Source organism: Lagopus leucura, unplaced genomic scaffold, assembly GCF_019238085.1.
Source record: "Lagopus leucura isolate 7727_CA_CO unplaced genomic scaffold, USGS_WTPT01 Super-Scaffold_100159, whole genome shotgun sequence".
Classification (NCBI taxonomy): Eukaryota; Metazoa; Chordata; class Aves; order Galliformes; family Phasianidae; genus Lagopus; species Lagopus leucura.
Window position 1 is genome coordinate 18,045,895 of NW_024962335.1, and position 12,491 is coordinate 18,058,385.

At 44.7% G+C, this 12,491-nt stretch overlaps 1 protein-coding gene across 4 annotated transcripts in view; it reads left to right on the plus strand.

Annotated features, from left to right (window-relative positions):
- HIPK2 (homeodomain interacting protein kinase 2) overlaps positions 1–12,491 on the plus strand; it is a 121,049-nt gene that overhangs the window by 36,355 nt on the left and 72,203 nt on the right. For all 4 annotated transcript variants that reach the window (XM_042889632.1, XM_042889634.1, XM_042889633.1 and 1 more), the window contains exon 2: positions 1,339–2,437. In XM_042889632.1, coding sequence (XP_042745566.1) covers positions 1,341–2,437 — 1,097 coding nt within the window. In that variant the 5' untranslated portion in view covers positions 1,339–1,340. The remainder of the gene's footprint in view (positions 1–1,338; positions 2,438–12,491) is intronic.

Below are 12,491 nucleotides of genomic sequence, written 5' to 3' on the forward strand. Positions count from 1 at the left end.
GGAAGCACTCTTCCTGCTGTGCCATAACGGTTAGGTGGCTCCATGGGGACAGTGGGGACGGTGCATGGGGACCCCACCCTCATCCATGGGCAGCCTGATCAGCCTGGATCAGGTCCCCTCTCAGTCTTCTTTTCTCAAGGCTGAACAGACCCAGTTCACTCAGCCTTTCCTCATAGGAGAGATGCTCCAGGCCCTTCACCATCTTCGTGGCCCTCCGCTGGACTCTTTCCAAGAGATCCCTGTCTTTTTTGTACTGGGGAGCCCAGAACTGGACACAGTACTCCAGATGAGGCCTTACCAGGGCAGAGTAGAGGGGGAGGTTCACCTCCCTCGACCTGCTGGACACGCTCTTTTTAATGCACCCCACGGTTTCCTTTTCCCACTTTTTTTTTCCTTTTCTTTTTTCTTTTGAATAAAAGTGTAGAAGGTCATTATCTTTTCCAGAGCCAAAGAAGCACACAGTAAAAGAGGTTCTTTTCTTTTCTTAGAAATTAAATGGACCTGATTCCTCCACAAGCTAATTTGCACCTTGTATTGTTAACAACACTGTTCACTTCCAGGGGATCTGCTTTCCAGTGGTGCTTTTGTCACTTTGCATAAGAATAGATGAACATAATTTTATAAATCTGAGACAACTGAGAGCGTGTGGTAGAGATCATGTTGTCTAACTCAATCATCAGTGTCCCTGAGCAGAAACAAGCTCTGGACATGATTCCCACACACGGACTTGGCAAGCAACCTGGGACATCATCTGCTGCTTCTGTCCTGGCTCCTCAGCTTTACCAGCGCACCTCCATTTGTCATGGCGTGTCCTCTTCTGGTCCCATCCTGGCTCTCCGCAAGCCAGAAGCTACTTAGTGGCTTTATGGGAGTAAACAGATGTCTTAGGTCAGATCCACCAAGCTGTTTAATACAGAAGGAGCCTGAGGATTTGCAATTTGGCCTCCGTAGGCAGAATATTTTGCAGTATTTTACATCAGCAAAAGAGATGTAGATGTATTCCTGGAGACAATGGGAATAGGAGTCTCCTCAGGCAAAGGAGGAAAAAAATAACATTTATGTTCTCATTATTAAAAATGGGAAGGGGCAGAGCAAGAGAGCAGAATTTGTTTTTTGCTAGGTGTTTGCTAGTATGGTTCAGTTGGGAGTAATGATTTATTTTAGAGCATAATATTTTATTTGTGATGAATACATATTCTGGAAGAATTTCATTTTTGTGCATGTGTTGCATCCGAAATCTGTATCCCATTCTCCCTTACTGCCTCTGTACAAATGAAAAAAAAAAACAAACTGGGGAAAGCATATTGACTCTGGATTCGCTCTGATATTTTACTGCAGGTATGGCCTCGCATGTGCAAGTTTTCTCTCCTCACACCCTTCAGTCAAGTGCCTTCTGTAGCGTGAAGAAACTGAAAGTAGAGCCGAGTTCAAACTGGGATATGACTGGGTACGGCACACACAGTAAAGTCTACAGCCAGAGCAAGAACGTACAGTCCTCCCAAGCAGCCGCCGCAGCCGCCGTCAACGCCTCCCTCCAGATCCCCAATCCGAGCATCCCTTACGAACAGACCATCATCTTCCCAGCAAGCACGGGGCACATCGTAGTGACGTCCGCCAACAGCACTTCTGGCGTGGTGGCAGTGTCTGGGCAAACACTGGGCGGGCCACATAACCTGATGCGACGCAGCACTGTGAGCCTTCTGGACACCTACCAAAAATGTGGACTTAAGCGAAAGAGTGAGGAGATTGAGAACACGAGCAGCGTGCAGATCATTGAAGAGCATCCACCAATGATTCAGAACAATGCCAGTGGGGCCACTGTAGCCACCGCCACCACCTCCACGGCCACCTCCAAAAACAGTGGCTCCAACAGCGAAGGGGATTACCAGCTGGTGCAACATGAGGTGCTCTGTTCCATGACCAACACGTATGAAGTGTTAGAATTTCTTGGCAGGGGAACCTTCGGACAAGTAGTCAAATGCTGGAAACGTGGCACTAATGAGATTGTGGCCATCAAGATCCTAAAGAACCATCCTTCCTATGCCCGGCAAGGCCAGATTGAAGTGAGCATCCTGGCTCGGCTGAGCACAGAAAGTGCAGATGACTATAACTTCGTCCGTGCGTATGAGTGCTTCCAGCACAAGAATCACACGTGCTTGGTGTTTGAAATGTTAGAGCAGAACCTCTATGATTTCCTAAAACAAAACAAATTCAGTCCCTTGCCCCTTAAGTACATTCGACCAATTCTCCAGCAGGTAGCAACTGCCCTAATGAAGTTGAAAAGCTTGGGACTGATTCATGCTGATCTTAAACCAGAGAACATCATGTTGGTAGATCCATCCCGACAGCCATATAGGGTCAAGGTCATAGACTTTGGATCAGCTAGCCATGTGTCTAAAGCTGTGTGTTCTACCTACCTTCAATCCAGATATTACAGGTAAGACACCGGGCTCAAGTCACATTACTAGGTGAAGTATTTTACCTACAGGAATTTTCCTTCGTTGCTGCAGATGAATGAGAGTCATCCCTTAATCCTGAATTGGAATGGCTCTTAAAAAGGCTTGTTGGTGGTAAGAGAAAATGCTGTCATTCGCTCTTGGAGTTTACTTGCAACGAAAACCATTGTCAGTTTGTAAATAGCCATAAAATATTGGCTGCAAAAAAACTGTTTGTGAGTTTCAATTCAGGAAGCCTTTTGGTGTTGTCTGCACTTCCTTCTCTCTGTTTTTGGAAAGAGGTACTTGATACAGAGAGTTCACATTTTTTTTCCAAGTCAGTGCAAGTAGGTTCTTGGTTTCAGGAAGACCTTAAGCCAAGTAATCTATACGCTGTCTGTATCTTCCAGCCTTTGTTGATCGGTGAAACCAGGCATTTTACAAAAAAGAAGGTTGGCCCACAGGAAAGCAACTGTATGGGTGCAGATGATGCTTTGTCAAGGAGTAGTTTCCACACAGGCTGTGAAACTTACTGGAATCAGTGGGAGGATTCTTGTTGGCTCCCCTCAGCTCTGCATCAGGCAGCCTGGCGGAGCTGAATGCACTTTTCTCTATGTGGGAAGCTGTTGGTAGGGATGAATGAGTATTGTCAGCAGTCTAGGATTGGACTGAGAACCTGTCAGAGATTGACGATTCCCACTTCTAGTGATTTTAACTGCAGGTACGTCATGTGCTTGGATGGAGTTTCTGAGTTCTGTGTAGGTGCACTCAAAGCAAAATGTGTGAATCAGCTCTATCTCCTTTGGTCTGTAAAACAGTTTCAGCAAGGAAGCCTCTTCTCAAAACTCTGGAAGGTAATCTCCTGCTTGCATTTTTACTCCAAGAGAATAGCTCCCTCCATAGATGTTCTCCTCAGACCTTCTCTTTGGTATCACTCAGCTTTTTTCGGCATCCTAAGGACTGAGAAAAACAGTTCTGGCTCAGCCACGTGTGAGGGAAAATAGAAGAAAAAAAAACCACATTTGTCTTTAGAGGACAGCTGAATTTAGAAATGCTCAGGCCCTTTTGTTATTGTAACTTTGTGAAACAGGGGCAAGAGGTAAAATGTAATCCTTCCTGATGACTGATATAATGAAAATTTGTTCAGGCATTGTGCACAGCTCCTCAGCTGGGTAACAGAAAATGCAAGATAGTTGCTCTGTTTGTAAATAGGACAGAAATCTGTTTTATACATAGAGAGTATTTGGGAAAAAAAAAAGTAGCCTGAGCTGTTATCTGACCCTTTTCCTACTTCATAAACATCCCAGTGGCAAAGCACTCCATAGCTCGGAGCTTGGGAAGAGTTAATTTGCACAGGAACAGGAACTTTGACAATGTAGCGCTGCAGCAGCTGATTTTTATCTGCTTGTCCTTTGCTCTGAAGGAGGCCAGAAAAAAAATTCCCAACCCTAGTTTGTACCTCTGAAGAGGCTTATTAAATGAAATATTCTACCTGATGACAGTCCCATCCTCCAGGAGAGACATGTTTCTGTGGTAAATATGCTAAAGCTTTTAGGGTTGCAATTACCTGGCAGACAAGTAGGAAAAAAAAAAAAGATAATACAGGCATTTTGTTGTTGAGTTATCTGTGATTCTGCATTAGCAGCCTAGGTCCCAAGCTGAAAGGCAGAAGGGGCAGCCAAAATGAAATATGTGACAGAAAGCAGAAATGAAAGAGAAAAATGGTTCATTCTCAGCGACAAACAAGGAATATTTTTGTGGCAGTCTCTGGGGAGGAAAAGGCTTGATAAAATTTGCTTTTTATATTTTAAATGTTATTCCTGCCCGGTATGAAGTTGCAGCTTCTTGGGTAATAAGTTCTGTCTGTCTAAATCCACTCTTTCTGTGCCTCAGTTGTTGGGAGGAGGGGAGAAGGGGCAGCAACTCAGTGGGGAGAAGAAAGTTTAAAAAGGGAAAAGAAAAATCTTGTTGGGATGAATTAGCTCAGCAGGGGGCTGCTGATGAAGCTAAACTCAAGCCATGAGGAAAATTTATATTCTTCATTTTCTGATGGGGAAAAATATGGCATAGAATAAAGACCCGTTCTACTCCAAAGAGAAGGAACTTTCATGCTAGGAGAAACACAGGACTTTATAAAGATTTCATGTGTCTTCCTTTTAATTTACACTTGTTTTGCTCGCTAGAGTATGAAAGACAAGGGGATGACTTCCAGAAATGGCACATTTAAGCTGAATGTGAAGGAAAAGCTTCATGAAAGTAAAACCTTTTAGATTCTAAGCAGGCATGCCAGAAAAGAGACTTGCACATTTACTGAAAGACTAGGCAGAGTGCTAGGGAATATAACTGAGGTTGGTTCTCAGCTGGAGGAGGTGTTTTATTTTGAGCTTTTGGGAGCAATTCCCAGATTGTCCCCACATATTAGTGACAACTTTTTCTTTCCTCATTTTTAACACTACTCTCAAGAGTGCGATGGCCAATCCTTCCAAATCAGGAAAGTTCTGTGGGACCCTGATAATTCTCATGGCAGTATAAGACATTTTCTGTTCCTATAAATGATAGGCATACTTCCTTCTCCCAGAAGTGGAAGATAGAACTGGCTTTAAATAAACTTTCTGTTCTTTCTTGACCACAATCTGCATGGCCCAGCATAAACTAAAACAGTCCCAGGGCTTGCAGGTTGTACATGAGCCATGTGTTGTTGCCGCCATGTAAAGTGCTCTGCAGATAAGCTGAATCCTGCTGCCAGGTTTCCTGTGAGCAAAGCAGTAGGGAGACATTGTGTTGCACTGCCAGAGCAGCTTGAGAGCCCTCACTGAGTCCACCAGCATCAGGAATACTGCTGTCACATCAGGAATACTTCTATCAGGCAAAGCCAGTTCTCTCCAGAAGGATTGTGGTGATGTTGAGATGGCAGGGTAGAACGGAAGGTACCAAAAAAGGCCAGCAGAACGTCTTTGGTTAGTGTCACTTCTCTTGTTTCTCAGAGGGTGTAGCTAGATCTGCTGCCTCAATTGATACTTGGGAGATCTTTCTCTCCTTACTGTAGGGGACCCAAGAATGGCAGGCCATGCTGTGTTGAGCCCTTCTGGGATCACTGGATCCCTAGTGCCTACCTGAGAACTGCGCTTGGTCGAGATGCCAGGTGCTCCTTGATCCCCAGCACTGAGCCTGCACCTATATAAGTGAAGGATGGTCATTTGCAGCCTGAAGACTGCAGCTCATTGTGGGTGAAGGCAGTGAGTTTCCCAGGGACTGTGCTGAAGGTCCAAACTCCTTCAGAAACATTTGATGAAAGGAGCAAGCCCAGAGCAGGCTGCCTGCCAAGGGTGGGATCCGCTTGTTTGCCCACATCCATCATTCCAGCACCTGGTGGCTATTGTGTTAGATTGCCCGCTTCTTTCTGGTTTGCTGCTCAGCTGAAGTCACTGGTGTGTTTCACCCCATAGATGTCTGCATTTCACTAATTAATGTCATGATCAATCTAAGTCTTTTAGAATTAGCAGAGTATTGCAGGTTTAAAATAATGGCTGTCAACCCTGCGTTGTTAAAGGATAAGTGTGGTTTGGTGCCTTGTCTAAAATCTGTGGTATGTGGCACGTCTGGCGATGGGTTGAGATGTCTGCTATGTAGGTAAGTTGCTTTTGATGAAATGTTTGGATAGCAGGGAGTATCGGTTTGAGGAGTTGGTTATCTTTGTTGGTCCCATTTCAGATACTACAAAAAAAATTTGTAGTGTGTTACATGCATATGGTGCTTGAGGTTCATGGTTAGTGGACATGGTAATGATGGGTTGATGACTGGACTAGATGGTCTTAGTGCTTTTTCCAACCATAATGATTCTGTGATGCCATGAAATTGTTAGGCTGTGCAGGTACTGTGCATGCTTTTCTAGATGAGCAGTGGTCTGGAAGAATGTAGGAGCCTGGCTGGCTCTGTCCTCTCTGTCCTGCCCCATATGGACTTTGGGCCGTGACAGGTATCGGTCCTCCAGCCTTGGCAAGGTGGTTCCCTGAGCAGCATCATGACCTCCTCCCTGTCTGACTCAGAACACACATAGCTGTGGCTAAAACTGCCCTTCAAGTGAAGCAGTAGTAATAGCAGGAGGGATAGGCCATGCTCATTAGGTTACTCAGTGAACTGGCATCTGTTAAGTCCTTGTATAACAGTGCTAATGCACTGAAGTTTCAAAATCTTCTGCCATTCTGGACTTGCAAAAACATCTCTATTTTAGGCTTGACTGCTTTTGCAACTGTGGAAGCCTCATTGTTCTGTCAGTCTGCTTCAATCTTACCTGCAGCATTCACTGTTTTACTGACCCTGTTTATCCAGGGCAGCAGCTAGATGGTTTCGGGAGGAAAGCTTCCACTGCAAACTGGAGTGAAGCCACTGGTTTCTGCACTGTAGAAAATTATAAACTATACTATTTGAAGCAGTCCTTCTCTTCTTTCCCAAGGACACTGGAGTTTGGATTTGCTTTTTCAGGACCAAAACCATCACCGGGATTAACTGAATCTCAGTTTCTTTGTATCCAGACCACCAAGACTCAAAAGAAGCAGACACTCAGCTGAAAGGTTTTGGCTTTCTTCCATCTCTGTGGTAGCCAGGTTGGGTTGGGTTTTGGTTTTACAGAAATGAAGGTAGTTCTTTACCAAGTTCCTTTGTGGATAAATCACCCAGAGCACGGATTGTAAACAGGTGGTGTGCCCATGATGCATCCGCAGAAAGCATGCACTGTATATTCCAAAATAACTCCCTTTCTAGAGTCTAATTTAAAACACAAAAGCCTATAGTTTGGCCTCAACAATCTCTTCCAACCAGAATGCCCTCAGGGCTTTCTCTGATGGAACTTTATTTCCCCAGGCTTTTGCTCTGAACAAGCAGCTGTAGCTGTTCCTCTCCTCTGTCCAAGGCATCGACCTGCCCCTCTGCCATGTGATGCTAGTGGTGCACAAGAAGAGGCCACAGCCCCAAAAGGAGTCAGAATGGCCACCATATTGTTCATTTATTTATCAAATTATGAAGTAGGCCCAGCTATACACCTCCAAGAGTATCTGTAACAAAGAGCTGTTTGCAAGGAATGCTGCCAGGAGGCTTTTCCAAGCAAAGCAAAACTGCTGTCCCCATTGCCAGTGTCCTGAGGAGATGGAGAAGTTTTGTGCTGCTTCCTTTTGGTTTATCTGTGTCTGAACAGTGAAGAATTCAAAATCTCATTTGAGTGGTAGGTGGCTCCTTTTGTCCCCTTTGCCCTTCCTCAAATTGGCTCCTATACAGCAAGGACTGGGGAGTGGCAGCAATGATTACTCCTGCAGATATCAGCTTCATCATGGTGATGGAAAGGAAGGAATCTGTGTACCCACAGGCACCGTTAGTGGGGGACAAGTGGCAGCCAGAAGCAAGTCTGAGGGTCAGAAGCATGGAGCTGGCATCAGCTGGATGGGGGGTCAGATCCTGATGAGTCAAAACCTCTGCCTTACTCCAACACAGGGAAATACCACAGCTCACAGGCACAAGGAAATGGTTTGCAAAGTCCCTCTGAGCAGAAATGGAAAAAAAAAAAAAAGACCAAAAAATTAAACAAAAATATTTTTGGCTGCCACAGTCCCCATTAATTGCTGAAGCAGCCAGAGATGCTACAAGCACCCTAAAATCTGGGCTCCAGGACATCTGTTAACCATAGCCTGCCCTTCCCACTCTTCTTTTCCCTTGTTTGTTGTTGCTAGAAAGGCTTGCAGCAAGAATGTTTGTTTCTGAGGAGCTCTTTGTTTCCAGCTGTTTATCTTCACCACCTGAAGTTACTACCTCTGTTGGCCACAGATTTCGGAAGGAACAGAATACAGCCTTAGGTGCGGGGATGAGCTCCAGCAGCAGGTGAGCTGCTGAGCAAAACATGGAGAAAAGAAGGTCAATGCAAATGTGCTTCTAAAAGAAGAACGTTTACCCAAGGCTGCCGCTGCTGTTTAAGCGTGTTGCAGCGCAGTCCCAGGCCTAGGGCTGAACCCTCAGAGCTGCACTTTCTGGTGTGGAAACAACTGTATATGCTTCAAATGCAGCTCCTGGCACAGCTGCCTACTGATCTTTTTTATTAACCCAGCCCTGACCCTGGGCAGCTCCCTGCTTTCTCTGTGCTTGCTGCCAGAGGTGCTGTGGTGGCCACAAGGGGCTGGGAGTCCCTAAGCTCCATGCTGGAGGCTGCCCATGGGTGCTTTGGGAGTTGGGCTGTTTTGTTTTGTTATTGTCTCCTGCTGCTGCGTCTCTCACGTTATCACTGAAACAAGGCTGTCACAGGATTTCCTGCCTTCTATTTTCTTTTCTTTCAAGCTGTGAAAGCATATCAAGTCCGTTTTAGTCTGCAGCTTGGTGAAAGGATGAGAGAAATGAAGGTTATACTCCTATTTACTCTACCAGGGCAGGTCTGAAGGAGCTTACAAACGGCCAGCTTGTTTTACTTAGAGCTATTTACCTACGAGAAATCAAAACCCTCCTCCTGCAGCGACTGGCTGTAGCATTTGAGGCTCCATCTGTGTGCCACACAAGAGGCTCGCTGTCTTCTGATAGAGACACCTGTGCTCAGACTGTAGGCTGGCTACAGTGACATGCTGTTGCTACTGCAGCAGTGCTTGTGAGTGACAGTGCAGTCAGCAGGGCTGGAGCAGGGATTGTCAGCCATTGGCCTCAGCTGTGTACATGTATGGCAAAGGTGTCCTGTTTGATCTCTGCTCCCTGTTGCTTACTTCTGCAGCTGTGAAGGAGAAAACACCGTGGTCCCACCCTGGGATGCAATTCCCTGTGTCCCTCTGTGCTGGTTTCAGTGACTGTCGAGGCCGGCACACTGCTGGCTGACAGCAGTGCTGGCTGCTGAGAAGCAGTGAGGTGATGCCCCGTTGGCTTGAGATCAGTGCTCCGAGAGTAAAAATAAGAAGAATTAGTAGCAGAGAGATTCATCATCCACACTTGCGAATCTGAAAAGCAGCATTAGCAACACAGTTTGCACAGGATTTCAGGGATGCTTGGCTCAAGTGCCACGTGCTTAAATCCTATCAGGCTTCTGCTTCCATAACATCTCCCCTGTACATTTGCTCACTGCAGGCAAGAGATTGGAGTGTGACACAGAGGAAGCTTACTGAGTACAGTATGGCTGTGCAGTCATTAGAGTCATGAGTTTTAGTCCCCTGCACAGTGGGACTGAAAAGCTGATTACACCAAAGAGCATGTTCTGATTGGAAACTGTTTTTGTGCTCTGCTGCTTATTGGCAGTGAGGTTAGGAAAGTGACAGACGATGGCTTCTAAATGAATGAGTCATTACAAGAAGAGAGAAATGACCTGAAGATTCTACAATTACTAGGGGACTATGCATTCCCCAGCGTCAGACCCTTCAATGCTGTCATTTCAGTCCCCAAAGCTCATATCTTAACTTGCTGAAGCAGTTGCTGCACCGGTGCTTCTTCAAGATAGATAAAGGCTGGTCCTCAGGCAAGGCTTGGGAACTGTCTCATCTAGGTCACGCTGGAGAAAGGCAGCACTTCTCAAGCAGCTGAGAGTTGTTCTCAGCTTGAACGGCACTAATCTTGTGGCCTGGCTTAAGCTGAGTTACAGCCCTGGATGTTGTCTCTAGAAGTGGGAAGGTTAAGAAAAGCTCCTTTTCCTTTTAGGCCAGGTCATAAAAAGGCTATTCTGTGGTGCGTTAAAAGGGAATAAAAGGAGAATAGAGGCATATATATCTATACTTTGAGAGAGCCTTAGCACTAAGAGGAATACGTAAAAGGTAAGGAAAAAGGAATAAAAGGGAAAATTTAAGTAGGAACCTGGAGAGGGATTGGGCAGAGGGAAATCCTTTTATAGAGAATGATTACCTAGAATTCACTATTCCCTGTGTAAGGAAAGATGTGAGAGGAAAGGAGATGAGGCTTCACTTTCTTTGCTATCTGGAAGCTTCAAAACCAGTGATAGCTGATTTCCAAACAGGACAGAGTGCTGCTTCTGTTGTAGGCTGGGAAACAAACTGTGAGTCTCTGAGTAGCAGCTTGCCCTCTGCCTTCCCCTTAGTGAAGGACAGAAGCAATCCCAGTTATTATTTCACTTGCACAGACACTAGTCATTTTGCACTGACAGATTTTGCCTTTATTTTATTCTGACTGGATTTGCTGCTTGGTGCACATGCAGGTCCTGTCCCATCCATCCTTGTGTTTGCTGATTTGTATTAGCATTAATCTGTTGTAGCAGACTTTTACCTACTTAAAAACTTGTAGTCTCTTGTGAAAGGCTCTGCTTAGAGGGTGGTGGTTGTGAGGTTTGACCTGGATCTGATTGAAGTGAATCTGGATCAAAAATACTGTGGTTCAAAGACTTGGGTTAACTCTTTCTCATGATTTTGGTTTACTGTTTGCTGACTGCTGCAATTCCTAGCTGATTCCAAGCGGTTTCTCAAGCACAAGCATAGTACTGTGGGCCTGATGATATATGGAAAGTCCTTAAAGTTTCCTAGTGCTGTCACTGAGCTTGTACCTTTGCAGAAGGCTTGGAACTGTTTCTGATAATTTTGGTGATGTGCTCAGTGCCCAAACCCAGGAAGCTCACAGCTGATGTGTCAGGGAGTTGCGAATATCATCTGTTCCAGCAGTTGGTGCTCACACAGAGGCAGACAACCAAAAGTTAGCAACTTTTTGGTTACCTTTCTAATAGAATGGTACTGTACAGTGTGGTACTGTAGTGAATTGGTGTCTTATGTTTTAACTGGGAGTCTTACGGTGAGATCAGTGGTGCTCATACTGCTGAACAAAGTCATGTTTTCTCCTTGTCCTCTCCAGTCTACCATCAGGTGTCTGTTGCCCTTTACCTTATGCAGTGTTCCCCCAGGCTGGGGGTTGTGTTTACAGCCCCTCACACACAAAAATGTTTGTATCTGAGGCCTTCAAATAAAATGTTAAGGGTGGGTACACTTGTACACATGACTGTAAAGGAAGCACACACATCTATATGACAGCTGGGGTGCAGGAGGAGAGCTGATGACCTTCTTTGTACACTACATGGTTGGAATTCATGCTTCAACTAGTTGCTTCCATGCGAAGCTATGCATTCGAAAGAAAGAGCAGGGTGGTGGGTGTGGAAGTAGGATCTGATGTCTCAGGCAAAATACTGGAGATTATTTTTTTTTTCTCTAACGAATGTTTTACTTGCCAGTGGGAGGCTGCAAACAGGAGAATCATCCAAGAGGAAAACGGAGTATCTCTCTGACTCTCAAAACAATATTAAGAGGGGCAGATGAAATCTGAAAGATAAACAGATTCAGCTGAGGCTAGCTAAATTTCCTGGTTACTTTACTAAAATGTTAATGATGAAATACTGCCAGTTGATTTCAGCAGGTGAAAGGAAACAATGGTGATAGCCTGTATTAAAAATAATAATAATAATAATAAAAGCTAGTTTACTATAGAGGTCTCATACACTTAGCTGTCAAAAAGTATAGCTCCTGCTGTTGTCAACTTAAATTAGTGGACTGGATTCTGGAGTGCTGCATGAGTACAAATGAAATGTTGCTGTTCCTGTAAAGCTCTTCTAGACACTCATTTGATAAACTATCTCCTCATAGCAGGTGTATGAGGAACCAAGGAAGGGAAAGGTAGAATGAGCTGAAGACCATGTAGCTACGCTGATATATGTGTGGAGATGTCAGCTTCAAACGTGTTCCTTTGTGAGGTCAAGATAGAGCTTGATGTGTGAGATACATAATGTGCGAGACAAGGAAGGACATGTTAACTGGGTTGGAAGATAACATTCTGTCTTTTCAGTGGGTTCTTGTTATTGTCACCAATGTTGCTTTCAGGAAAAAAAAAAAAAAAGTTGAAATTGGTTTTTTTTTCTTTATTGTTTAGCTCTTGTTCTCAGCTTTGTTATGGCCACAAAGAGATGATAAAAATGGATTGGCACAAAGTTGGGTTTCCTGTATCGTTTAGAGACAGGTTTAGAGTTGTATTTTTCAGCCCTTTGCACTTTAATAGGATCTGTTCTTCATTTTGAAAATAGCAATAAAAGAGCAAAGAACATAAGAAAACACAATT